We start from the raw sequence: 27,951 nt of genomic DNA, 5'->3' as shown, positions 1-27,951 counted from the left end.
GCATCTTCTTTGCTATCTGGAGGAGGTGAGGAGGAGTGACTGAATGTCTTCATGTAATTGGACATGGGGGTGAGTATAGCTGCTCCTCCCAGCTCTGCTCTGAGGCTTGTGTAGGCAATACCCACATCTGCCTGACACCAAGCCTCCATCTGTCCAGTGCCTGTTCAGGGCCCTCAGGAGAGTGAGGGCATATTAGCATATAGTCTCAACAAAAGGCAGGAATAAGCCAATAAGCTAGCAATCAATTCTGGGAACTCAGAATCTTCTGGAATATTCTTGAGCCCAGATAGGAGGCTTGGTGGGCTCTGCAGCCCAGATGCTCCCCTACGGCAGGGTTTCTCCACCTTGGCACTGCTTACATTTGGGGCCAAGGTCATTCTTTGTTGCAGTGGGGCATCCTGTGCACTGCAGGATGGTTGGCAGTATCCCTGACCTCCACCCACTAGAGGCCAGCAGCACCCACCACCCAGCCATGACAACGAGGGATGTACCCAGATATCCTGTGTCCTGTGCACTGCAGGATGGTTGGCAGTATCCCTGACCTCCACCCACTAGAGGCCAGCAGCACCTCCCCACCCAGCCATGACAACGAGGGATGTACCCAGACATCGCCAAATGTCCTGTGCTCCCACGGAGAACCCCTGCTCCAAAGGATGCAACAAATGGTGGCCACACCAGAATTTAGGCCTGGTGTTTTCCCATCTTCCATTTTCTCCTCTCTGGATTTTTATGTGATACGTCTCCATTTTTAAAGTGTGGCAACTAATTAAATATTTTTCTGCTGTGAGAGCCAAAAAGCATGTGTACAGGTCACTGGCCAGAGCCTCCAAAAGCCCTCTGCTAAGTCCAGATGGAAAATGAAAAAGCATATAACCCACTTCTCAGTGTTTGAGCTCCTGAGCTCAAGAGCAAGTCCGTCCCCACGGCCCTGGGAAGGAGCCCTGGAAAGGGAGGCCCACGTTATTTCTTGGGGGGAATATTGCCACAAGATCACCTGTCAAAGGGGCTTTTCAAATCCCTTCTCCCAGGAACACAGGCTGACAACCCCATTTGTTCTTTTTCCCCCAAAATACAATTCCCGTCCTGCTGATACTCTGAAAGCCAGGCCCTAAGCCGGCTCCGGCCTATGAAGCAAACACTTGTGAACCACCCGCCTATAAAACCAGCCAGCCTCTGGGCGCTGGTGAATCTTTTAGTGCCAACATCACCCCAGAAGACTGGCCTCCCTATCTCTCAGCCCCTAGTTAAAGAACTTGATCTGAGCAAGTTTCCTTTCCTTCCAGCGAAAATCTGGGTTACTAGGGGGAGGGCAGTGGAGAATCTAATAAATCTTAGAATATACTTCTTGGCTAAAGGAAAAAAAAAAAAAAAAACACCTACTTACTGGTGTCATGAAACAACTTTCCAGCTCTCTCAGAAGACAGCCGGGTTCAGAAGTTACTATTATATTCAAGCTGTATTAAATCAAGCTGTGAGAAGCACCAGGGTTATGCTTTTAAAGAATGCCCTGAGCCAATTCTGATGTTTAAAGGGAAAAGGAAAAAGTTTCCAAGGCTTCCATAAATTCCAAGGAGAGGAAGTTTCAAACTTGGGTGTTCACAGACCATGGCCCCCACTGGAAACAGCTTGGTTTCATGTATTTGGTTTTACTGTTCAAACTTTAGGATCTTTTAACTTTTTATTTTTACAGGGCTCAGAAGAAAAGGGAGAGGGAGCCATTTGCTCACCAAGTGCCAAAGAAAACCCAAGCGCCTCCCTCAGAGGGCCTCTGCCTGGGACGACAACGAGGCAAGGATGTGGGGAGGGGACCCCCGGCTCCTGGCATGCCCCAGGCACAGCTCCTCCTGCCCGCTGGAGGCCAGGCCTGCGAGGCCGGCTGCTAATGAACTCCGACAAGATCAATCCAAGGCGAGACCACGCTGCACTACCACTCGGCCATGCCTGGGCCTCGGCCACCAGCAGCAGGAGGAGCAAAATGGAAAGTTTCCAAAAACAAGATGAGGCCCAGCCAAGTCCCAAGGAATCCTAAATTTAGTCCCTGGGGGAAGATGGCTGTGTCAACTCAGCCAGGACACCAGTGAGGCCCGGTATCCCTTGAAAATGTCAACCAAACTAAACGGGCCCTCCCAGGACACCTCAGCCCCCAGTTCTGACTCACGCCCACATTTCCAATCCCTAGCCCCCAGTGTTCAAGGCCTGTGTACCTAGGAGGTTGGGCAAGACAAGGGAGGTATACCCATTTGATAGGAGATGAAAATTGAGTCCCCAAAGAGGTAGTGGTGAGGTAGAATGAATATAGGCAGTCCTGCATTTGGATCCAGCATCAAATTCTACCACCCAATACCTATGTGTCTAGGAAGAAGGCATTCTGCCACTTGGAGTCTCAGTCTTACCATCTGTAAAATGGGAGTGATACTGTCTATTTCAAAAAGTACTGAAAAGACACAAAGTTTTAAAATTTCCATGTATATATAGACACACATGTATTATATATACATACATATATGTCATATATGTGTATGTTAAAGAAAGACTGCTGGGCTGCACCCCAGACATATATAGTCAACAGCTGTTGTTTGTGCCAGCTCAGCACCCTCACCCCCACCCCCACTCCCCTCTCAGCCCCTGTGGCTGAGGCCAGCCCAACCCGTTTCCGTGAGAATTCTCAGACACCTAACTGAATCAGAATCACCAGGAGCTAAACCCAGGTTATTCAATTTTCCCCAAGCTATTCTAATACACAAGAGACAGTTTTAGGAACAGCTGCCAGATAAATTCAGAAGATCCAAGTGGCTAAGCTCAGAGAGGGTGTGACCCTCCTCCTGGCCCCCAGGAAGCGGTACATCTGCAAAGGGTCTCAGATTCTAAAGGGCTGTCAGGGTGGGACCCTCTCCCAGCTCTGAGCCAAGATGCAGAATCCAGAAGGGGAGGTCCTGAGGGGCAGAGACCAGCAGAACTCTGATCTGACCCCAGAAAGCACTTGCTGGCTCTTTCCCCTGCAGCATCCAGCTTCACACTGCAGGGCAGGTCAAGGGGATGAATAAGAGCCCAGAAGCTCCAAAGGGCCTCGCTTTAACCTGATGGGGGAGGAGGAACAGGGAATGTCCACCCGCCCACAGGGCAACTTCAGCATCAGGAGGTCTCCATAGCAACCCTCCAGCTGGAGTCACTGAGCCACCTGGAGACCAGAGTGCAGGGGGGCACCACAGGGATTGAGATCGGGTGGTGCTGAAGGTAGAGGTGCGGGTTCCAGCAAAGAAAGAAATAACAAAGACCTTTCCATGGCGGGGAAAAGACTTCCAGAAAGGACTTTCTTCTTGGAGGGAATGATAATTAGTCATAAGAGCAGCCTTACCGAGCACCTCCAGGCCACACAGGTTCACCAATTCACACACCAACTCCAGGAGGAAGGTTCAGCTACTAGTTTCGCTTTACAGATGGGGAGACTGAGACCTCAGAAACATTAGGAAAGTTGTCTAAGTTTGCACAACTGCTAGCTAGCAGGCCCAGGACTCAAACTCATCTGATTCCAGAGCCCACGCTCCCACCCTCTTCTGCACGGGGCAGGTCAGCACCCCTTCCCACCTCACGATTCTGTGGGCTCCAGAGACTGACTTTGGTCAGCACCCTTTCTAACCTCCACATCTCCTGGGCTTGGCAGAAACTGGCTTTGGGTCTGTCTCTGTCTGACTCAGGGACAAGTTCAAGCCCGGACGCTGTTGCTGCACCTAAGCTGGGTAAGACAACGAACCATAGAGGTGGTGAGCACTCATTTTTAGAGATGGGCGGACTGGTGCAGAGAGGATTTCTCTGATTCCCAGACTCCCACAGCAGATCCCCTGAACCCCTCCCCACCAATTTGCCACCTCCCCTGAGTTAGAGCACAAAGGACAGGGCAGAGCAGACAACTCCACCACCCCCAGTCATCGAGCCAGCCCCACGTAACACACGGGCTTCATTCCCAAAAAAAATCCAAGATGGAAGCAACTAATCCCACCCTCTAATTTACAGACAGGATAGCTGAAGCTCAGAGATTGAAAGAACTTGTCCAAAGCACACAGCAAAGCAATTTCATTCAAGGATTAACAGATGCCTATATGTGTCAGGCCCTGTGCAAGGCCGTGGAGCCCTAGGGGTTAACGACAATATCCTGCCCCTGCCACCAGAGGGGTGACAATACCCTGCCCCATGCCACCACAGGTTAATAACAATATCCACAACTCCTTGCTGTTCCTGTGGGAGGTGAGCAGTAACTCAACTGCCACATGAATAAGTCACAAATGACCAATGGTGGTGAGTATTCCAAGGAGGCAGAAGGAACACGGTGTTAGAAGGAACCACAGTGAAAGCTGTTCTGAGGCACATGTGAGAGCTCCATCCTGGAGGGTGAGCTGGGAAGAACAAGGGAGAGTACTGGGAAGCATCTCCAGCTGCAGGAACAGAGCGTGCAAAGGCCCCGAGGTGGGCGTGCGATGGGTATGTTCCAGAAGGGAGCAGGGCAGCTGGGATGGAGTGAGGGGAAGGGCGGCCAGGGATGAAAAGCAGGAAAGGGGCAGGTTGTGCCCAGCCTTATGGACTATGGGAAGGGATTTAGATGTTCCTCTAAGGACTTTGGGAAGCCGCAGTAGAGATTCAAGTAGGAGAGGGAGGAGTGGATCTCATTGGGTTCTGCAAAGTCAGCCCAGCTGAAGCAGGGAGGAGAAATTCAGAGGCTGTTGGAGTCCTCCAGGCGCAACAGGATGATGGCTTAGAAGAGGATGGGGACCATGGTGAGCAGTGGGCAAATCTGAGATTCACAGAGTCATAGATTGACGAAAGGTGTCCATCTGGCAGCTCTGCAGGGAAGGAAGGGGAGGAGTTAGGAATGACCCCCCAGGATGCCTCTCTGAGCAACAGATGAACAGAGAGCCCTTCACTGGGACTGGGAGGCTGGCAGCGCAGATGGGTCTCAAGAGTAGGTGGGGAAGGCTGCTTCCAATGGGCAGCTTGGGTGTATGAGCAGCAGTGAGTGGAGGGTACCCAGGTCTTCAGAGCACTTGAAACTCTCAAGGCCCCTACCAACTCCCAAAGCCTCCATGTGCACAAACCCTGGTTCCACCAGGCTGTGTGGTCGGCTGCTCGTCCTCATTCTGGCTGCATTGTCGACCTGCCCCTCTCTGAATCACATCTCCCCACAGGAGGCAGAGCCCTGGCCTCTGTGTCTCTCAAACGGCGATCTCCAAAGACAGAATTTGGGTTTGTTATTGGAGGGCTGCCACCTGCAGCCCTTAGGCCAGCGCCCATGTCACTGACAATTTCCAAAGCCTTGAAAGGAACCTTAATCCAATTGTCTGTGTCGAGCAGGCCACAGGCAGCCCCTCCTTCCCCTCCACTTTCAGCTCTCCCTTCGAAGGCAGCCCCAGGGAGGAGATGTCCAGCACAGCCTGGCCCTGACAGCAGGACAGTCACACACCCAGGAGAGTCTGCCATGAGCCCACTGAAGACTACCACCAGCCAGCCCTCAGTGTGGAAGCCTCCCTGTGCCTGGCGCAGGGCTGCTACGGCTGGGGTGGGGGCCGCATCACTCGAATGCCTGCCAGCCACATTCCACCCTCAGCACAAAGTGCTGCACAGATGGTACAGCACTCCCGGCAACACATTTCCCAGATGGAAAAACCAAGGCTAATAGACAGGGTCACTCCATAGATCCTGAGAGCGGAAGTCCTACCCCGTTCTGCCTCCAAAGGCCAGCCGAGCTTGTCACATTGCACATGAATAATAACTGTCCTATGTATCACCTGCTTTCTGTGGCTAGATACGGAGCTAAGTGTTTCACAGGCATTCTCATCTGATCTACACAACAGCTCCGTGGGCTAAGCACCATTTTCACTCCCATTTTACAGATGAAGAAACAGAGGCACAGAGAGGTTAAGGCACTCGCCCAAAGGTCACATAGCTAGTAAGTGGCAGGGCCAGCATCTGAATCGGGCCTGCCTATCTCTGGGGCCAGTACAGTGTTTCTCAATTCCCATTATCTTCCCTCTCCATAGAGAGCCTGTGTAGACCACAACATTTTAATACCACAGATATTCTGTGGATCTGTTTATATACCGGATGTATATCTGTGTTTTATACTTAAAAAGACTAAGACTCCTTTGCCCCCCAAGAACCAATTTCTGCCTCCATGGGGTCAACATCATTCCCATGGAGTCAAGGCCAGTGTTGTGTGACAGGAACAGAATACAAGTCACACATGTAATTTTAAATGTTCTAAGAGTCACGTTAAAAAACAAAGAAACAGCCGGGCGCGGTGGCTCAAACCTGTAATCCCAGCACTTTGGGAGGCCGAGACGGGCGGATCACGAGGTCAGGAGATCGAGACCATCCTGGCTAACCCGGTGAAACCCCGTCTCTACTAAAAAAAAAAAATACAAAAAACTAGCCGGGCGAGGTGGTGGGCACCTGTAGTCCCAGCTACTAGGGAAGCTGAGGCAGGAGAATGGCGTAAACCCGGGAGGCGGGGCTTGCAGTGAGCTGAGATCCGGCCACTGCACTCCAGCCTGGGTGACAGAGCAAGACTCCGTCTCAAAAAAAAAAAAAAAACAAAGAAACAGGTGACATTAATTTTAACAATGTTATTTAAGCCAATATGATCAAAATATCGACATTTCAAAATACTATCGTTATATGTGATTTGCTTAATTATTAATTAAAAAAAGTTGACATGCTTTTCCTTTTCTACATTAAGATTTTGAAATCCCCTGGGCACTCCCAATCCAGACCCGCCCTATTTCAAACGCTCAGTGGCTGCGTCAGGATAAAGGCTGCCATGGTAGGCAGTGCCCGCCCAGCTCCAACCACTTTGCTAAAGCAACGTTCCACGTCTTCCCTAAAACTCCTGAAAATCCATCTCTGCAGGACTTCCTCCATCCAAGGAACCCCACCACTCCCAACCAGAGGGTTCCACTTAGTTCTCAGGACCTCCTACAGACAAGACACCATGCTAAAAAGCTCACAAGATACAACTACAACAAGGAGTAAGAACTGGCCTCTGCCCTCAAGCAGCCTACAATCTAAGCGGGAGGAGAGGAGTGAAATAATTACCAACCCTACTGCACACCAGGCTCTGGGGCTTCTCACCCATTCTCTTTTAATCTTCATACTCGTCCTGGGATATTGGTTCTGTTATTACCATCTCATTTTATTGGTAAGGAAATTGAGGCTTGACAGACCATGGATCTTGCCCAGGGTCTACCTATTTGACTTGGCCAACCCAGGGCAGAACAAAGGAGATGTTAGCAAAGCCATGTGGAAGCTTTTAAGAACAAGGAGGGCAGCTTCAGGGAGGGCTTCAGGGAGGGTGTGAGTGAACTTGGAGGCAGCATGAAAGGGAAGAAGGAAGCAGAGAGCCAAGGATAAAGCAGAGGCGTGTGTATTTGCAGGGAATACAGAAGCAATAGGTGCATTTCTGATGAACAAAACTGCACAAGCAGAATCTTGGAAGCAGGAAAAGAGGCCGGAATTCTGGGCCCTAAAATGCTGTAGCATGAAGCTGGTGCACAGGGCATGGTATGAGGAGAGTCCAAGTTCAATCACCCAGTCATGGGAAAGCATCCACTGCCCAACCCATAGGCCATAATGTCAGCGGAATCTGACTTTCCAAAATATTTATCAGAAGGCGCTGGGCACCAGACTCCATTCTGTAAACCTGGATGCTGTTCCAAAGCTGAGACGATAGATCTCCCAGAGAACCAGTTAAACTCTCCCTCACATTCTAAATAATGAAAGAAAGGAGGGGAAGAGAAGGAGACAAATCAACCTCCTCCAACTGCCCAACTTAAGGGATTAAGGTCCGAAGCAAGACAGGAGCAAGGGGGCCATCTCCTTATCAGGCACACGGCTGCTCTAGACACAGGCAAAACTTGTAACACGCATCCTTCTTCCACACTGGGGGAGAGAAGCACCCAGTCCTAATACACAAAGGTCAGACCCATCCTCCAGGGGCAGAATTTCCAGCCAATCTGTTTCCCTCGGATTTCCAAGACAGAACCGTCCCTCCCATGTACAGAGGTGCTGACTGGAGGTCAAAGAATGAGGCCCATAAATCTCCGACCTGCCAAGGGGGCCCAGATTTCAAACCTCCCAGTGCACCGGCCCACTGCACTCAAAGGCACAAGCAAAGGAAGCTGTGGGATGAGTAGATTCAGGAACGTGGATGAAGGAAGACCCCTCTCTCTCACTGCCAACGATCACCATAGACATTATGGACTGAATAAATGAGGAAACGCTTGACACAGATGCTCTCACTTAATCCTCCTGAAAGTCCATGAGGCAGGTCCTGCTGTTATCTCCAGTTTACAACGAGAAATGACAGAATCACATGGCCGGGAAATGGCAGCACCAGCTCTAACCTGGACTTCCTGTGTCTCCAGCTGGGGCCCCCCATAGGCTGGCCTACCACTCTCAGTTTCTTCCCCTCTCTGATATGCAGCCCTGGTTTCAAACCCAGTGCTAACCACCTTTCTTCCCTGTTCAAAACCCTTAGGCTTATGTGTGCTTGCAAAATAAGCCCAAAATCCCCAGGGAGGGTTAAGAAAAGGTAGGCAGGTGCTCAGGGGCCCCCCAGACCTCCGCAAGCCAACTCATGTCACCCACTCCCAACTCCAAAAATGCAGCCCACCCTCTCAAGGGGCCCATCCAAGAAGCGGGCTTTCTGGCACCATATTTTCCTCCCACAGAACGTGAGAATAAAGGGCTCTTTGCTTGTCTCCTGAAATAACTGGCTCTCGCCATAAAGCAATCTTCTGCCCAGTAAAAATATTTCTGTAAAACTTGGTAACTCTATCTGCGGTTCCTTTTCTGAAAGTCAAAAATCTTGGGGAGTGAAATATGGCAGAGGCCGGCTTTATGACAAGCTCATGAAGTCATGTCTACCCGAAACAGGCCCTCCTTAACACTGTGATTAATTTGCTGTTAACCACAGGGACTTTGTGTCTTAATATACTCAAAGCGAAGCACCAGTTCATATTTCTACCAGAACAATACCCACCACCCCAGACCTGGTGTCCAGCCAGGCAGGTAGCAGAGCCATGGCTGGGATCTGGGGCCGGAAAGGACTCAGTTGAGATTGGGGACTCTGCCAAAGGGCCATAACACACAAGGGAGCTGTTACCTGTGGCCTGTCCTTGGCCAAGGAGGAGGTACAGCTTATAAGTGAGGGGTGTCCCAAGATCAGAGTGTAAAAGGCACTCACAGCTAAATCAAACTAACTCCAAGACACCCAGAGAAGCCCCTGAAACCTCCCTAGGGCTTGGTTTTCCCATCTGTAAATGGGAACAATCATCTCAGGGGAACTCCTGAGCAAATGAATGTGATGTCCCCTCTCAACATCTTCATCCGGCAAACGGCAACCACGCCCCTTCCAGGTGCTATTTTCGGCCCCAAAGAAATGGAGACGGGTTTACTGGGAATCTTCCAGAACATAGCAGCAGATCCAGAGGCCTTAAAGGGCTACTGAGTATGTCTGCTGGGTGCTCACTGCAAGCTAACACTTCAATGGCCATGTGCATTACTTCATCATTTAATCTTTGAAACAACTCCAAACGGTGGGCATTCTGTTCCTCTTTTTATAGGTGAGAAAACTAAGGCCCAACATCAACACAGTTCAATATAAACCCAAGTCTGAAGCCTGGTCCTAAGCTCCATGCACCCCTCGAATTGGGAGATCGCAAAGGGAAAAAGGAGTGAAGTAATGCAATGAAGTCTTTAAAAAAAAAAAAAAAAAAGCCAAAGTCATAAAAACTAAAATGGGAGTTCCTAACCTGGAGACATGGGTGCCCTGAAATTGGAGTGACCAATGTAAGGGCATTTATCTAAGGAGAGAGACACATGAGATTCGGTGGATTCCCAAAAGGGAAGTTACTCACTCCTTGAGGGTTAAAAATCATCAACCTATGATCATCATAGAGAGGTCAGAAGCTTGAAAGGAAGGCTGTAACCCAGGTGGGCTGCATGGAGGAGGTGGCAAACCACCTAGGCTCTTCGAAGATATGATAGAAATAGGTGGATCAATGGTCAGATACCTGGCTGCCCTGTCCTTACCCAGCCTTGCCAGCTGCTGACCAAAGCCTTGTTCAGTGATTCTGATTGCAGGGACCAGGCCATCCACAGCTGTTGGCTCCACCCACACAGTGTGCTTTCTACAGCCCTCTCCTCTCAAGTCAGTTTCTCATCAGGGAGATTCAAGGGATGCGGGTAAGGGGGTGATCTCAGCCTCCACTCCAGGACAAGCATGTGACTCAGGACTGTCAGAGGCACAGGGATGGGTTCTGGGATGCGACCCAAGTCAAAACAATGGGAGCTCTGCCTGGACTTTTGCTGGAACTTTCTTCTCTAACAGCTGAAGCTGGAAGCCTGGACTGCTGGGAGCCAAGTTGCCATTACCTGGGAAGGGTGTGCCTAAGGATGAAGCCAATCTAAAAGAAAGCAGAGATGAAGACACAGATTGCTGTCCTGGGACACAGCTTGGGCTCGAGGATCCAGCTGTAACTGAAGCCCACTCCCTGGTTACACAAGCCAAGAACTTGACTGTATGAAACAGTTGACATGGGCTTGAAACCCAGAGTCCCAACGGATCCACAGAGAAAGGTCGCATCTACTTAACCACAAGCTCCCCCTGAAGCTGCTTTCCTCCTTGATTTTGTAGACACCAACCAGGGGGAAAAACTCCAGCTTTGCCAGAAACATAGCAGAGCCATACCCGGGGATCATATCAGGATGTGCAGTGTGCGTCGGGGGCACAGGGGGAGGGGTGGAAGCAGAAATGCACACTGTTGCTCTAAAGCCGACCACAAGCAGAAGCCCACAAACGATCTGAATGCCCAGCAGTAAGGAATCAATGCAATAAATGATGGTCTATCCTTATAACAGAAGGCTTGATAGCCATGAAGAACAATAAGATTATACATTCTGATATGAAATGATTTCCAAGATAAGTTTAAAAAGTTACATATTAAGAAAGCAAGGTGCAGAGCCAGAGGTATACATGAATCTTAAGTTAAAAGAAAATATTTAAGGTCTGTATCACTTTCCATTGTAGTTGTTGTTGAGAGACATGGTCTCACTCTGTCACTCAGGCCGAAATGCAGTGGTGCGATCATGGCTGGCTGCAGCCTCAAACTCCTGGGCCCAAGCCATTCCCCCGTCTCAGCCTCCTAAGTAGCTGGAACTACAGGCACACATCACCATGCCTGCTAGTTTTTGTTGTTGTTGTCGTCGTCGTTGTTAAGACATGGGGTCTCACTATGTTGCCCAGGCTGGTCTCAAACTCCTGGGTTCAAGCAATCCTCCCACTCTGGCCTCCCAAAGTGCTGTGATTACAAGCATGAGCCACTGCACCTGGCTTCTATATCACCTTTTTTTTTTTTTTTTTTTTTTGAGATGGATTCTCACTCTGTTGCCCAGGCTGGAGTACAGTGGTGCAATCTCAGCTCACTGCAAACTCCATCTCCCGGGTTCATACCATTCTTCTGCCTCAGCCTCCCCAGTAGCTGGGACTACAGGCCCCCACCACCACACCTGGGTAATTTTTTGTATTTTTAGTAGAGATGGGGTTTCACCGTATTAGCCAGGATGGTCTCGATCTCCTGACCGTGTGATCTGCCTGCCCTGGCCTCCCAAAGTGCTGGAATTACAGGGGTGAGCCACCAGGCCTGGCCTCTATATTGCTTTTGTATGGTTCCCACCTTAAATGAATTTTTCAATTAATCTACTAAAACCAATGCTTCCTGGTCTTGTTGGCCAAGACAGCTTCTGCTGTCAGTGCAGGGATAAGCATGCACAAACAGAGCATGGCTAGAAGTATCTTGAGGAGCCCACTACAGCAGATGTCTCCAGAGGGGGAAGCTGGGAGGTGGAGGTGGGAGGAGGCTTCCTGTGTACTGCATACCTTTAGTACTATTTTGGATTTTCCTTTTTTTTTTTTAACCATGCGTACGACTTAATTTAAGGAAAGGAAAAAGGTGAGGACCCTTTCTGAAGGGGCAGAGGCTCTCTTCAAAGGCACAAAACATCCTGGCTCCATAAAAGAGGTGGGGACTTAGATGGAACAGAACAGAATCCCTGCCCCCTCTGCAGCTGTGTGCCCTCCGGCCAAGCTGCATGGTCCCTCTGAGCCTCATCCACCTGGAAAATGTTCTTGAGGATCTGCCATGTGCCAACCAGGGCAAAAGGCCCAGGGATACAAGACTGAGCCATAAAGAACCTGCCCTGTGGACTTTGCAGTCTGGCCTCAGTTTCCCCATAGTAATAACTTTGATCCTGGCCACATTTCTGTGAATATTAAATGCCTGTCAAAGCCCTGTGAGGAAGGTTTTGCAAGCCATAAAGCCCTGGGTAAATCCTGGCTGGAAAACAGCCACCCACTCAGTGCTGCTGCCTCCAACCCAGCAGGGAGTTTACCTTCCAATGCCCCAGACCAGAGCCAAGAGGACGAGTCCTCACTCAAGAACCCCAGTAGCAGCTGCTGAGCAGAACCTCCAGGGTTAAGAAGGCTAGAAAGGCCCCGAATTGTGACATCACGAGAAGGTGCTCCAATCCAACCATCTAGAAGGAAGATCATGATCATTCCCCACCATGGCCATGGCTGTGGCCAGCCAGGGCCACCCCCACCAAGCCTGAACAAAGCCATGTTACAAGGAGCAGGCTGTGGACAGGCCCCAAAGAGGGTTAACCAGTGCTTCCTGTGGGGGAGCGGTTTCTTTCCACGACCACCTGCTGTGAATCACTCCTTTGACACCTCGCTGCCCACTGAGGATGGAGTTTAGACTGACACACAGGATCTTCTCCATGGGTCCAGGGCTGTGCCCGCTGAGGACTGAGCTTAGCCTGACACAGAGGATCTTCTCCATGCGTCCAGGGCTGTGCTGTCCAATGCGGTAGCCACTAGCCTCGAGGGGCTATTTAAGTTCACATTTAAATTCATTCAAATAAAATATATCTTAAAAGGCAGTCTCTGAGTCCCAGTGGTCACCTTCTAAGCCACAGGTTCCCAGAAGGGACAATGCAGACACAGAACATTTCCATCATCAGAAAGTTCTACTGGTCAGCACAGTCTAGAGGTCCTTTCCACAGCCCCTTCTTCTTCCCATTCTACAGGGGGGGACCTAGCAGTCTTTTCAAAAGAGGCAGGTGTCAATGACTGCCAGGGAAGCTCTAAATCCATTTGCAAGTTTAAGCAGCTACAGTTTTGGGGATGTGGGAAGAGGAGAGAGAATCACAGAGTGAGAGCTTGTCAGGAGTGAGGGCCTGTGCTGGTGTCTCTGTAGGGTCGCTCATTAGGTCCCGCTACTCTACAAATGGGGAATGCCCTCCTCCTCATCCCTCTCTAACTCCTGCACCCTCCTGTCACCTTTCCTTCAGGGTCCAGTCGGCCCAGCTGTTGCCCAGTACAGAAAGGTTCTGACTCAGGCTTGGGAAACCCCAAGGACTCCACACTTTCAACAGCACCCAAGAGGTTCGGATGTAGGTGGTCCTCGGCCACACTGAGTCCTCCCCAACCCCACACCCTCTGGCTGCTGTCTTCTGTCTCCACTCCTTGTGGCAAACCTTCTCCATAGAGTTGCCTACACAGGTTGTTTCCTCATCTGTCATTCACTTTTAAAATGTATCACCGTTTTGAAAAATACAAAAAGTAGCACATGCTCACTTTTTTAAGTCAAACAACCTAAAAATGTACAAAATGAAAAGCGAAATTCTCTACTCCTCAGGGAAACAGTCCTTGACAGTGTACTCTTCCAGCTCTTTCTCTATGCCCCTGCAGATACATAGCGACACAGGCCTGCATAGACTTTCGCACACTGTAAGAAACAGGACCACAGCCTATGAATGTTTTGCACTTGCTTTGCTCATTCAGCAGTGTTTCAGGGTCTCTTTCCTGTCAGCAAGAGAGGACCTTACTCGCTGGGCTTTCACCAGTTGCAGAGAGCTCAATGAGAAGTCCACACCACTGTTACCTTGTACCCTAGGGATGGATGTTTGAATTGTCACAAACTTTTCATTCTTCCAAATGCAGCCATGAATATTCTTGTAAGTATGTGCTTCTGCTCCCCTGCACATGTTTCTCAGTCCCTTCGTGAGCCACCCAAGTCTCACCTCTGCTGTCACTTCACCAAGACAGTTCCTGCCAGACCCAACTGTGACCACCAGGATCCTAAACTCAAGGAACACATCTCAGTCCTTTTCTATAACTCCACTCCCTCTTCAAGAGACCACCTACTCTCTGGTAGACTGTGTGGATGGCCCCCAGTGAATCCCACTTCCCAGTATTTATGCCCCTGTGTAGTTCTTTCCCCTATATCTGAGCTGGACCTGTGACTTGCTTTAATGAAGAGAATGTGTTTTTGCTAATTCCAGGCCTAAACCTTAAAAAGTCCTGGCAGTTTTTGTTTCCATACTCTTGGGAAAGACAGCCATCATGTAAATCGGATTACCCTGAGACTGCCATACTGTGAGGAAGCCCAAGCTACACACGAGGTGAGGCCAACTAGAAGAGAACTGAAGCCCCAGACATGTCACCCAATTGGAGCTGCTGCAGTCAGACCCTTGCTGTCAGAGCCACCCTAACTGTGCCGCATGGAGCCACAGACAATTTAACCCTCCCAGGCTCTGCCCAAAGTGCATACTCTCAAGCAAGTCATACAGTGATCAAGTCACTAATTTTTGGACTTTTTTTTTTACAGCAATAGAAACAAAACCTTCTCCTTTCCTTTAATGCATTTGAGAGGAGGAAGCAGAAGGCAGGAGAGGTCATAACAGATACCTCATAGCTAAGCTGGACGCACCCCCAGGCTCAGGGTTCCCAGCACAGCATTGTGTCCAACCCCTGACAACTCAGCCATGTCTGTCTTTCTCCTGGGATGAAGCTGCTGCTGTTGGCTTCTCAGGGGAGAAGCCATGGGGCCCCCCCATGGGACTGCTCATCCCCTTCATTCCCTAAGCAAAGGGAGTGAGCCAGCAGCAAGAACCCACAGCATCCTTGGGAGCACTGACCCAGGCCCAAAAGTCAACAAACCAAACAGCTCAGAAAGCACAGAGAGGTCAGGAAAGTTGCCCTAGGTCACACTGCTAGTGAGAAGTACAGCCAGGGCTCAAAACCAGGCAATCAGGCTCAGGGCCTGCACCAGTGACCCACACTAGTGTTTTTCTAACACTCTGATTATGACCTATAGTAAGAATTATATTTTACAATGTGCCTCTGCTGTAGATAGATAGATATAGATATATGTATATGGGTTTGGGTATAGGTGTGTGTGAAGTGTGTGTATACATTTTTTTTAACTAGAACAAAAAATTACATAAAACAATATTTACTCTTACTATATATAATGTTTTCTCATATTTTTACTCTTTTCTATTTCATTTTGGTCAGTAAATTGATGTCATGAACAATGAATGGGGCTGAGACATACAGTTGGAAAAAAAAAAAAAAACTCACCTAAACTGATTTAAGTTGGCTCTAAAATCACACTGATCTGAATTTGAATCTTGCTGAAGCAAGATTCCACTTCCAAGTCAAGGGGCCTTGGGCAAGGTGGTTGACTTCTTTAAAGCCTCAGTTTCCCTATGGGTAAGATGGGCATAATAATAACAGCTGCCTCATAACGGTGCTCTGAGAAGCCAGCACTATGAACAGTGCTTGGCCCAGAGCCTGGCACACAGCAGACATGCAGCAAGCAGCAGCTACACTGTCACCACCTCCTCCTCGGGCTGCTGCTCCGAGGCTCAGCACGGGGCTATGCACACAGTGGGCAGCTCACGGGCACATTGAGCCTGCAGCCACTGAGAAAGCAGGCACGTACCCAGGACCAGCTGAGGCAGTGGGTACCTTTGGACTTTCCAGGGCAGGGAGCAAGCAGAGAAAGTCCCCAGTGCCCGCTGAAAAGGCAACTTTGTTCCTGGATTATAGTAGTTCTCTTCAATCATCTTTTTGCCTTTGAAGGGGGAAAGAAGGGTAAAACAACAAAGTCAGGGTCAAAAACTGTCCTGGAACAAGGCTCCCTCTGGAAACCAGGCATGGAATGAGCATGGCACCACACACCAGCACCCCCAAATCCACTCAGTGGAGCCACCGCAAGCCAAGGCCTCTGAGTGAGGGGCCCACCAGCCCACACAGCCTTCTGAAGTTAGGAAAACATCCTCCGGCCTGAGTCCATTAGCAAGGCTGTGGCCTGAGGGAAGACAGCCCCATCCTGCTAACAGGGTCCTTTTATGCTCTACCTCCCCCCTCCCCAGGGCCCCAGCTCTATGCTCAAGGCCAGCAGGCTTGGGCAGCCCAGCAAGCCAGCCAATCCGCTCCAGGGTGACACTATTTCTTGTGACTGAGAGGTTCTCCTCCCTACCTCTTCCAATCTGACCAGAAAGCTGGAGTCCAGACACCAGTAACACTTCATGGAAGACTTGCAGCGAGGAGACAAGGCCTCGTGACGGATGCAACATACAGTGGTACCACCCAGCCCAGCAGGCACTGCCCACTCCCCACCGCTGCACCACATAGTTCTGCCATTACACCTCAGAGACTGGAATGTGGTTCCAAGTCAGACACCGAGAAGGCAGCTAAAGACTTTTTCTGTGTACCAACCCTGCATGCCTCCTGGCCTTTGCACATTCCATGCCCTCTGCCTGTAATACTTTTAATAAACCTTTCATCACCTAGCTATTTCCTATTTATTCTTTGGGTCTTAACAACTTATGCATCACTCCCTAATCCGAAGTAGAATCCTCCCTTATTCTCCTTCCCCATCCTTTTCCTTCACCACACTTAGCACACTGGTACCACACTTAGCACACATCCGGGTGATCACTAGCAAACAACACTGGCAAGCTGCGAGAGAAGGGGTGACATCTTCTTTATTCTTTAACTTGCTGAAATGAACCCATTTCTACCCTTAAAACAACTCCATGAGGTAGGAACCATTACTCTACCCATTCTACAGATGTGAAAACTGAGAATCAGAGATGAGCCATCACTTGGCCCCACCGTGCTGGGGAGAGGTGCAGCTGGGACTCGGACCCAGGAAGTCTGATTCTATAAGTTCTAAGCACACCTCTGGCACCTTCTATGGGCACATGCTGGTCTTCAGCATAAAGTCTCCCAGCCCACATCTTTTGTTTGTTTGTTTGAAACAGAGTATCACTCTTGTCACCCAGGTTGGAGTGCAATGGCATGATCTTGGCTTACTGCAACCTCCATCTCCTGGGTTCAAGCAATTCTCCTGCCTCGGCCTCCCAGGTAGCTGGGATTACAGGTGACTGCACCATGCCCGGCTTTTTGTGTGTGTGTGTGTGTATGTGTGTGTATCTTCAGTAGAGGCAGGGTTTCATCATGTTGGCCAGGCTGGTCTCGACCTCAGATGATCTGCCCATCTCGGCCTCCCATCCCAGCCCACATCTTTACTCACCCTTCCTGTGCCTCCCACATTGCTCTCCCACCAGACTGAAATATACTGTGCACAGCTTCCTGGCACTGAGGCTTTGCTTGGCCTGCACTCTCTGCCTTGGATGCAGCCTGAGTCCAGCTCTCCCTGGCTGGGCTAGTGACTCTAACTTGCTGGGCCGGCCTCCTCATCTATGTGATAGCGGAATAATACCTAAGGCAGTTGTGAGGATTCTACAAGAGAATGCATTATGTATTAGGCACAATGTTTAGTGCATATGATACTCACTCGTGTGTCCTTTTATCACTAGCATACTACTTCTCTACCACCACCACCATCAGAATCTTAAAGGTCTAAATCAGCAAACACAAGCCAGAGTACTACAGGCCAAATCCAGTCGTCTGAGTCACCCAAAAAAAGTGTTTTCTAAAAATTTTAATTGGTTAACAATAATTTTTTAAATTGGAAAAGTTTCACATAAAAACCCAGACAGCTGGATTTTCTTAATGATCAGCCCATGTGGCAACACCAGGGTCATATTCCCACATGGCAGTGATTGGCTGGGGTTGAGTGGCACTGCCCCCTTGAGGCAGGGTGTGTGTTCCCCAAGGGTCACCCTGGTTTCCACCCCTCTCAGATGTCTCCCACTGAGCCTGTGGCATTCATTCATATGACCTCTCTGGCCCCTGTAGGTCCTTAAGTTTCTAACCCCTGATCTCAGTCTTACCACTCTTCAAATCCCTACTCACATGCCCACCTCCTTCAAAAAAACCCTCCCCAACCTCCACAGCCCTGTGCTTCCCATATGGTTTTATACTTTAACAGTTAACTTGCACTGAGTACTTCATGCAAAGATCCTAGCCTATCAAATGCAGTCACATTTAAAAGGATAATCTATCATGACAAAGAATTTTGCAGGGCCAAGAAGGTTGCACTAGGAAATCCAGCAATGTAAATCAAGCATACAAATCACACACCACGTTAGCAAAGAATGATCCATTCCATCTGCATCCCAACAGCATGTGACAAAATTCAATAATTATTCCTGATTTTACAAAGCTCAGAAAGCCAGGAGTTGAAGGAAGCTTTCTTAAACAAAAAGTATCATACTTGGTAGCTGTTAAATAGAGTATGAGAGATTCTAACCAATGCAATAAGAGAAGAAAAATTGATGAAAGGCAATAGGGACAGCTTAGTTCCACTCTCACAGAGGCAAAAACTATGTCCTAGTCCTCACAATTTCCACAACACCCTAAGCACAGCATGTGGGATAGAGAAAGTAGTCAAATATTTGTGGAATGAATAACACCCCGGATGAGTTCTGACCCCTAGTACATGTTCTCAAAACATCCAGTACTTTTTGGAGGCACATATCACAACTTAAATTGCACAACTTGTTTATGAAAATATTTCTGTTTTCCTATGAGAAGCTAACTTCCATGAAATCAAGGCCTTCACTCTAGGTACCAAGCATTTCTAGGTGTCCCCGGCCTAAAGCAGGTACCCAATGCCTGCTGCAACAGACACAGGGGCCTACTGGAGGGTGCGGGGTGGGAGGAGGCTGAAGATCTAAAACTACCTATTGGGTACTGTGCTTATTACCTGGGGGATGAAATAACCTGCACACGAATCTCCTGTGACACACAATTTACCCATGTAACAAACCTGTACATGTACCCTGAACCTAAAATAAAAGTTAAAAAATATATATAGGGCTGGGCACAGTGGCTCACACCTGCAATCCCAGCACTTTGGGAGGCCAAGGCAGGAGGATCATTTGAGGCCAGGAGTTCAAGACCAGCCTGGGCAACATAGTGAGTCCCTGTCTCTAAATTTAAAAAAAAAAACCCTACTGCAGATGCATGAATGAATGCACTCAATAGACAGTGCTAAATTACCATGATTTTATTCTACTTCTCAGCTGGAGAATCTGAAGCCCAGGCAGGGAGTCTTTGGCTGAGGCCACACCAATGTGAAGCCCTCTCAATACCCTGGTGTCCTCTGAAAGGCATCAGCCACACACAAGGCCACACACACATGCCACAGCCCATGTGACTTAACAAGTAAGGAAAGCGAAGCCCAGACCCATGCCTCAGAGCCCTCTAAACAAACACATCCAGGACCCACCCCGGCGGGCCACGCCGCCACCACTCTGAGGCTGGGGATGACTTCAGTGCGGAGACCTGAGGCTTTCCTCCCAGAGCCCCACGACTGGTGCCCACACGGCTAAACAGCTCCCTTCTGCCTTCCCAGGAAGCTATCAAAGAATTACTTATGTCTCTGGAAGTGCTTGTTTAGAGAAGGTTCTCCACCCCACCTGGGCTTGGCAGGAGCGCAGCCTCACCAGGCTGCCCTTCGGGGCTGCTCAGGCTTGCCTCCAGCCCCTGGAGGAGCTCGGTCATCCTTCACGCGGAGAGTCGAAGCCATGAAGCAGCGGGAAGCTTCCCAGGATAAACGGAGCAGGGTGACATCAAAGTCCTCCTTCCAGATTAAACAACTGAGGCCTTCAACTCTCGCTGGCGTTCCTTCCAGGATATTCTGGGCTCCTGCCTCAGTTCTCCCTCCAACGGAATGGCAGATATTTTGTTTGTGAGAGACTGAATTTTTTTCCTTCCTCAGGGAGAGGAGGAGGAGGAAGAGGAGGGGGAAGGGAGGTGGGGAGGGAGAAGAAGAGAAAGAATGTCTGTGAGAGACAAGAGCGGCAAAAAGAACACGTGTGAGTGGGCAAGAGAGAGGGAAGGCAGGGAGGCAGCCGGAAGTGCCTGGTTTGGAATCCAACAAGTGATGTGAAAAATCCAAAAGCATCTAAATCCAAGCATGTTGTGATTCACAGCCATGGGGCGAGGCTGCAGGACCCCCGAGCTAGGAGGATTCCAGAGCACCTGGCTCACCAGTGCCAGGGGGGCTGCACATCCTGTCTCAGACAGCCTTGCTCAGCCCACATGGGGGACCCTCTTTCCATAGGCACAGGCACGCTGCAGCTCTGGGGCATGATGAGCTCTCTCTGGGGTTCGCTGGTTACTCCCTCTTGTTCCCTGGTCCCTGAAGTGCCTCCTTCTTGAGGATCAATCCCACCCCACAGGTCCCCCGTAGCCCTGACAGCTGGGCTTGCAGTCCTGCGGCTAGCCTCCTCCCCAACACGACAGCAGGGCCACCCACCCAAATAGGCCGAGTTGTGCCCCCAAGGACCTGTCCGTGACACAGGGGCAGCACGCTGACTGCCCGCCCTGCTCCACCCGACATACCTGTCCAGAGGGACAGACAGGTAACTCAGATGTGCCAAGAGCCACCAACGTGCAAGGCTTTCCACAGACAGTGCCAGGAACGACTTCCAGTTCCCACAGGCTGCAGAGCCACTTGGAGGCCACATTCCCTTCTTGATTACCCACTTGATTCCACACAGAAGCCTCCTGGCAACCCCCCACCCCATCTTACAAGGGCAGCTTGAGCCTGGGGCCTTGGTCAGCTCTTCCCCCAATCTCCAACTCCTTCCTCCTCTTTCCTCAGCCTCAGTGGCCCGTCCTACCCCCTCCCTCCCAGAGTGCCTCTGTGTAGTCCTAGGAATGGGCCTGGGTGCTCACTGCTGCTTTGTCCCCTTCATCAGACTGGAAGCCGCAGGAGGGCAGGAACCACGTATCTCTTATTCTCCACTGTATTCCCAGAGCCTGGCCCAGTTAGGGACTTATTAACTCATAATTAATAACAAGGCCAAGTGTAGTGGCTCACATGTGTAATCCTAGCACTTTAGGAGGTTGATGTGGGAGGATGGTTTGAGGTCAAGAGTTCAATCCAGCCTGGGCAACAAAGCGAGACCCAATTGCTATGAAAAAATAAAAATAAATTAGCCAGACACAGTGGCGTGCACCTATAGTCCCAGCTACTCGGGAGGCTGAGGCAGGAGGATCACTGTGAGGCTGCAGTGAGCTATGATGACGCCACTGCACCCCAGCCTGGGTGGTAGAGTGAAACTGTCTCTAAAAAAAAATAATAAACAAAGAATTATTGATAACAATTTATATTAATTCATTAAGCTGAGTGCCTGAAAGAAAAGGCCTGGTTCTACCCTTCCACTCCAGACAGGAGGACCTGGGAAAAGATGGAATTTGGAAGCAGGAATTAAAGGGAAGAAGCTGACCAGGGAAGAGGAGCTGGGGAAAAAGGAGGCAGGGAGGGTGTCTTCATTTATTTCTTCTTTTTTTGCTGCTGACAGTTCAGCCTTGATGTTTCATGCCCTCATGGAGACGGTTTGATCCCAGAGTGTACCTGAGTTTCCTGGTACAAACAGCAACACTGTCCATCGATCCGTCCATCCCTACCTTCCAACATCCCCACTGGGCGAGCAGAAGAAACGTCCCCTGAGTTCTAGGACCTTGTAGGACCCATAGCAGGTGCCTCCTGGATTTGATTTCCCCCAGGTTTCCTACAAAAATGTGAATGAAGAGGGTGCTCCTGGGCTCTAGAGAACAGAAGGCATGCATAGTCTGGGTCAGGGGCATCCGGCCTCCTTCCCCAAGAAGAAAAGTCTCAAAGTGAGGACAAGACACTCCTCGAAGCCTCTACCAGAGACCACATCACAAAGACCCATTAAAGCACTAAGAAGATGACACCCATGGCCGCCACCCACCCATCCTGTGGGACCTATGGAAAACCAGAAGGTCCCTCCAGTCCCCGGCACTCTGCCCAGCCCAAGCTCTCCCAGCCTCTGCTTCCCACCCCCCAGGAGGAAAGACAGTGCCCAGGCTGGGCCAGGCAGCTGGCCCTGGTGCCTGTGAGTAGAGGGGACCCTCCCTGGAGAACTCGAAAATGCCAGTGAGCAAAGCCCAAACACCTCCACCCTGAGTCCTTCTCCAGCCTTAAAGCAAATCGTCTTTTAATCCTGAAACACCAAATATTTAATTTATGCTCTACCTCAAATGTCAAGCCCACCTCCCAGCACATAGCTTTGAAACCACGTAAAGAAGCCTAACACTTTCCATATGGTAAAGACATGGGGCCTTTTAATTGTGCCAACTGGTATCATTCAAGGGTAATTCCCTTGGAATCCGGCGCTCGGGCAACAGCTGGGCCAGCCTCCAATCTCATCACCCAACCCCACATGTCCCCATGGGACATGTAAGCCTGCACCCTCCTCATCTTCTCCAAATATCCAAATGTACTAGGTGCCCCCAGCCAAATTACCAAACTGCCTGGCAGCCGCCTTTGATCCAGAGGTGGGCTTGCCTGCACCATGGCTCTCAGCCTATTTCTTCGGGCAGCTCTGCTGTACAAGAACAAAAGGGCCAATCGGGGCCGTGGGGAGGAGATTGTTTTAAATCTGGTTGTACATATTTACAATCGGCCTGTGAGTGTATACAGAGGCACACAGGTCTTCACCAAGTGTCTCCCACCTGATACCTGAGTCCCCTGCACTATTTAATCAATCTATTAAGCTTTTTCACTTGTCCATTCTATTTTCTACACCCAGTGTTTCCAATTGGTTTTCTTCTCTAACTGCCTGTTGCTGCTTCATGTTTCCAGCATCCTCCGTTGTCTCTCTGAGTTTATGATGCTTATTTTGCTTTCTAATTCTGTTTAACACAGTGTTCTCTGGCATGTGTGCTGGTCAGTTTATTGCTTCTCTTCCACATTACTCGTGTGCCTCCCATTTCTCATTCCTTTTCTCCTATGAGCCCATATTCCCTTGGACTTGCTCATGTCCCCATGGAAAGGGCAAAAGCCCAGCCCTTGGCCTGCATCCCTCCAAGTGAGCCTGCCATGAGAGTGGGGGAGGCAGAGAGCCTCTGGTGCTCTTATCCCAGCCCTATCACTCCCTGTTTGTAGGCCCCCATCTCCAACCCTACAAATGTCTTCAGTGAATCTCCCAGTAGGTTAACTTCCTTCCCAGGTTCAACGGTTATAATCCCATCATAACCCACCAGGGACGAAAATATTATACCCATTTTGCAGATGAGCTAATTAAGGTATACAAGGGTAAAATGGTTTGCACAGGTGACAAATAACTAGGACAGAGCCTGACCTCATTTATTTCTGTATTTAAGAGGGCAGGCTTAGTTTAATGCCAGCATGGTCACCCTTTCACATCTCAGGACCCTATGTGCAACTTGGACTCATCTGGGACATTTCCCAAGTTCATCAGATCCCATCAGGAAGGAAGAGGGCAAACAGGGGCCATCCTGCTTCTGCCTGCCCCACAACTGGCTTATCTCAAAGCACCCCCTTTCTGGGAGTTTTGTATGCAGCACCCTCCAGGCGGATGCCCTGGCACAGGGCTTCTCTACACATGGCTTCTCCTAGAAACTGCTCCAGAAAGGGAGAAACACACAGTCCACACCAGCGGGCTGTCAACACTACAAGGTTATGGGGAGGATTAAGATAATGTAAGCAAAGTGCTTGACACATATAGGCACTTAATAAATACTAGTTATTATTGCAATAACAGTAATACTAGTTGGATGAGCCACTGTGTCTCCAGCCACTTAGTTGACAGGCCACATAAACGACTGGAGGCAGAGACTAGCCCCAAAACAGGCTTGGGGTTGGTGGGAGGACCTCTGCCAGCCCTTGGAAACCAGCAGACTTTGCAGCCCACGCCCTCCTACATCCTGATAATATCATGGAAGAACCTACCAGCTACCCCTTCGGCACCAGAGGGAATCGAGGAAATGAACTAGCCTGAGGGTTGCCCATTGCTGTCCTGTTCAATATCTCAGTGCTTCCCAAACTGGGCATTCCATTCCCACATTCACAATTTTGACCACTTGTACTTAATATTTTTCTCTGAATCGACTTCACATTAGACTCTTTTTTAACTTAGCTTCATCCTAAGCAATAATATCTGCAAAATCATGGGTTTGATGTCCTAGCTATTTTTTTTTCTGGTTTAAAAAAAAAAAAAAAAAAAGATAACTATTAAGATTTAAAATATTCATCCAGGTACCACCTGAAATCACCTGGAGGACGCCTGGAGTGCTGTTCCACACCCTGGACTCCCCCTGAAGGTCTGACTCCTTATCACTACCTCTGCAGACACACTGGCTAGGCCATCTGGGGCCAAGGTTGGTGAAAACCCAGGCGTCTGGGTCCCCAGCAGCAAGAACAACTCCCAAGGAGACAGAGGCCGGCCCCCTGCTTAACATCTTTGATGGCTGGGGCCCACCCTCCAACCACCTGACACATGTCACGCCAACGGCTCTGAGCCTCACATCTTCAAAAGTACTTTGAACAAACATTAATGACCTCTCAGCATTTCTCTGAGAGAGGGGGCGAGGGAGGGAGGGGGACAGGCACCATCCCATGCTGTCCTCAGCTAGGGGAAGAAACCAGGCAACAGAATTCCGTGACTTCACCAAAGCCACAGACTTAAGCTGGGGCCCCCTCCCCATTCTCCGTCACTTCCCCCAATGGTAACTTTTACTGGCCTGCATTCCTCTCGCTGGGAACACTACTATTTAATTAAAAACGACAGACTTTTGTTTTCCTCTCCCTCTTTCCTCCTCCCTCCCATCCTCCCAGACTGGATGCCAAGGAGACCCACCAAAAACATGCGGGTAACATTTGTTATGGCTTTGAAGATAAAAGTCAATTGAAGTAAGCCCTCGTTGTATTTCAAGTTTTCCCTCTAGCACGGAGCAAGCTGCCTGGCAGTTCAGAAAAAAAAGAAAAAGGAGGGACTGCAAATAAATGTCATTCTGCAGGAATACTTTGTAAAAATAAACAGGCTGAAAAAACCCAAAACTTGATTAATGGAAATCCACTCAGTGGGCCTCTGTCTGGACCTGCAAATGCATTTGTTCATATGGCTAAATTAGACCATTTTCGTTGGTCTTTAAATAAATAAGTAGATCAAAAACTAGAAAGGGCAGGAGAAGAAGGGAAGGTTTGTAGTTCTGTTTTTAAAGGGCCTCAACTGCAGTGCCCCCCACCCACCAAGATTTGACCTTTACTAGGGGACAGCAGCTTCAAGTCCGACCAAGCCAACAGAAGACAGAGAAGCCCCCAGTTAAGCAGTGGTGGTGGAGGAGGACAGGGGAGCTTCTCCCAGGCCCAGAGGTTATTTCATCCACACACAGGAACTGACTTTATCCACAGGTCCACCTCCCGACACCAGCACTGCAAGCGGGCTGCCAGGTCCCACCACCCAAATACACACACATCTGAAGTCTCCACTGGCCTCTCCCCAGCCCATGGATAAGACCAAAGAACTAACCAGACCTGAGACTCAGTCTATTCCCCATCTAAGTTTAAAAAAAAAAAAAAATTAAATGTCACATCAAAAAGTTGATTCATCCTTTGATCCTAGGCTTGCGCGAGTTCCACGCAGACCGCCTGAAAGCCCCGTGCAGAGTTCCGGAGCTCACAGGACATCTGTGAACGCCAAGTCCCAGGCCAGGAGCTGGGGCTGGACTCACTCATTCCCATCACACTTAGTGCTCCTCCACGAATTCCAGCCTCAGGGACCCATGGGGTGAAGGCTCAGGGCTGTGCCCAGGCTACAGTAGAATGAGGCCCTCTCTCTCATGTGCCAAGTAAGGGGTCTGCCAGGTCTCAGTCCCCCTAGATCTGCCACCCAGAGGGCCGCCTGCTCTGCTGGGGTTCCTGTACAGGTGGCACTGATGAATGCCACAGACAATCAGAACATATTCAGATCCTGGGGCTAGCACAGCTCTACCCTCCACCCAGACACCCCAATACCGCCCTCTCCCTAGCCCCTACTCCACCTCCACCTTTGAATGCTGGTGGCAGAAACAAGGTAGAAGTCAGAGCAGGTCCCCAGATCCCTCCAGTACAGACATGCTTCCCCATCAACTGGACCTTCACCACCTCCCCACCTAGGACCTTTCCCCCAGGCAGCCCTCTGCCTCCAGCTGGGCACTTCAAGGTTCTCCAAGGCATCCGGGAAGAGGGTCGCGTTGGTGGGGCAGGGGGTAGCTGAGAAGAGATTTTTAGACCCAGAAGCTGTGCAGGAAAGTGCTCAAAGTTGGGGTGCATGGGTTTGGGGACCCATCTCTGAGGCTGAAAGGAGGCCAGGAGGTGGGGCAGGGTGGGGAATCATACCCGGGTGCCTCGGCCTATGGTGCCCGCCAACCGCAGCTGTCGGGGTCCTGAGACACCGCCCGGGCAGCGCTGTCTCCCGATCCACTCCTCGATGCCCTTCCGAGCCCAGGCAGCGCTCACGGCGAAGCTGTCACCTGGGGCGGGGACGACACGAAGCCCCTGAGTCTGGCTCCGGGGACCAAAACTTACCCCCGCGGAGGGAAGGAGGCGCGGTGGTAGGCGAAGGGCCACGGCACGGCAGCCAGGAGGGGGTTCGCGGGCTGAGGCAGGAGCCAAGAGAGGGACGCGGGTAAGTAAAGGGGGGTTCAGCGAAGCCCCAGGAGCGAGGAGACAGAAGAGGGCAAGAGGGGTGAGCAGTACCCCTGGAGGACGGGTTTGGGGATCAGACCAGGGAGCGCTGGTGGCCAGGACTGCAGAGGAGGGGGCTGGGGGTCAGGAGAGGGGCCGCAGTAGGTGCAGGAGCCAGGATACGGGAGAAGGCGCCGGGGGGCAGGAAGAGGGGGCAGGGTCTTGCGGAGAGGCGCTCGGGGGTCTGAGGAGAGGGCGCCCTGGGAGCCGAGGGCAGGGACGCGGGAGGGGGAGGGGTTGAGGGTCAGCGGTGGGAGCGCAGGACCGCGGGGAGCGGGTAGAAGGGACAGAGGAGGGGGCGCGAAGGCTGCTCCGGGAGCGGGCTTGGGGAGCCGGTGGCCGGAACTGGGGCTTGGGGGTGGCCCTGGTCATAAGACCTGGTGGGCTGGGCCGTTCTGCCGCGGCCGTGGTGTCCCCCGCGTCCATCCCCGAGGTCTGCGCCCCGCGCGCCCCTACCTTCCGGGCTCTCCCTGCGCTTGCACACGGCGGCTGTAGGCACATCGCGAGGCGGCGGCGGCGGCGGCGGGAGAAGGAAAGAAAGGAAGGGAGAGAGTTAGCGACCGCGGCGGCGAGGGCGGCGGGGCCCGGGGCGAGCGCGCGGGCGGGGGCACTGACCCGGCTTGGAGTGAAGTTTCCCCATGCTGGGGCTGCGGCGGCTGGGAGCGTCCCTAAGCCATGCGCCCGGCCCGCTGGCCTGGCGCCTCGCCTGGCTCTCCTCCTCCTCTCCTCAGCCTCCGAGCCGAGCGGAGCCCGAGGCGGAGCCGGGACGCGCTCCTGCCGCCGTCGCCGCGGCCCGACTGACGCCCGGGAGCGCGGAGCCCCCAGCCCGCCGCCGCGGCCCGCGCCTCCCCGCGCGCCCATTGGCCGGTGCGGCGCATCAAAGGCGAGGCGGGCTGCGGCGGGGGCGGGGAAGGGGGCGGGGACGGGGCGGGGACGGGGGCGGGGCACGGACCGGAGGGGCGGACACAGACTGCGCTCCCAGCCGCGGTCTGGGGACCCCACGGGGCAGCTTTTCCAGGAGGCGTATTGGGACAGAACACCCCGGCCCTCGCCAACTGTACTGTCACTTCCCTCCGCTCCAGGTTCCTTCTAAACGGGCAGGGCGAGACTCGGCGGCTCCAATTTACAGGTGGGGAAA

At 51.1% G+C, this 27,951-nt stretch overlaps 1 protein-coding gene across 1 annotated transcript in view; it reads right to left on the bottom strand.

Annotated features, from left to right (window-relative positions):
- NKD1 (naked cuticle homolog 1) overlaps nucleotides 1-27,678 on the bottom strand; it is an 84,086-nt gene extending 56,408 nt beyond the window's left edge. The window contains exons 1-3 of the mRNA XM_025370594.1: nucleotides 27,429-27,678; nucleotides 27,270-27,302; nucleotides 26,466-26,599 (exon numbers count right to left, since the gene is read on the bottom strand). Coding sequence (XP_025226379.1) covers nucleotides 26,466-26,599; nucleotides 27,270-27,302; nucleotides 27,429-27,453 — 192 coding nt within the window. The 5' untranslated portion in view covers nucleotides 27,454-27,678. The remainder of the gene's footprint in view (nucleotides 1-26,465; nucleotides 26,600-27,269; nucleotides 27,303-27,428) is intronic.
- Between the last annotated feature and the right edge of the window lie 273 nt (nucleotides 27,679-27,951).

The sequence above is a fragment of the Theropithecus gelada genome, chromosome 20 (assembly GCF_003255815.1).
Source record: "Theropithecus gelada isolate Dixy chromosome 20, Tgel_1.0, whole genome shotgun sequence".
NCBI classification, from domain to species: domain Eukaryota; kingdom Metazoa; phylum Chordata; class Mammalia; order Primates; family Cercopithecidae; genus Theropithecus; species Theropithecus gelada.
This window is presented reverse-complemented; position numbering and strand designations above follow the sequence as displayed.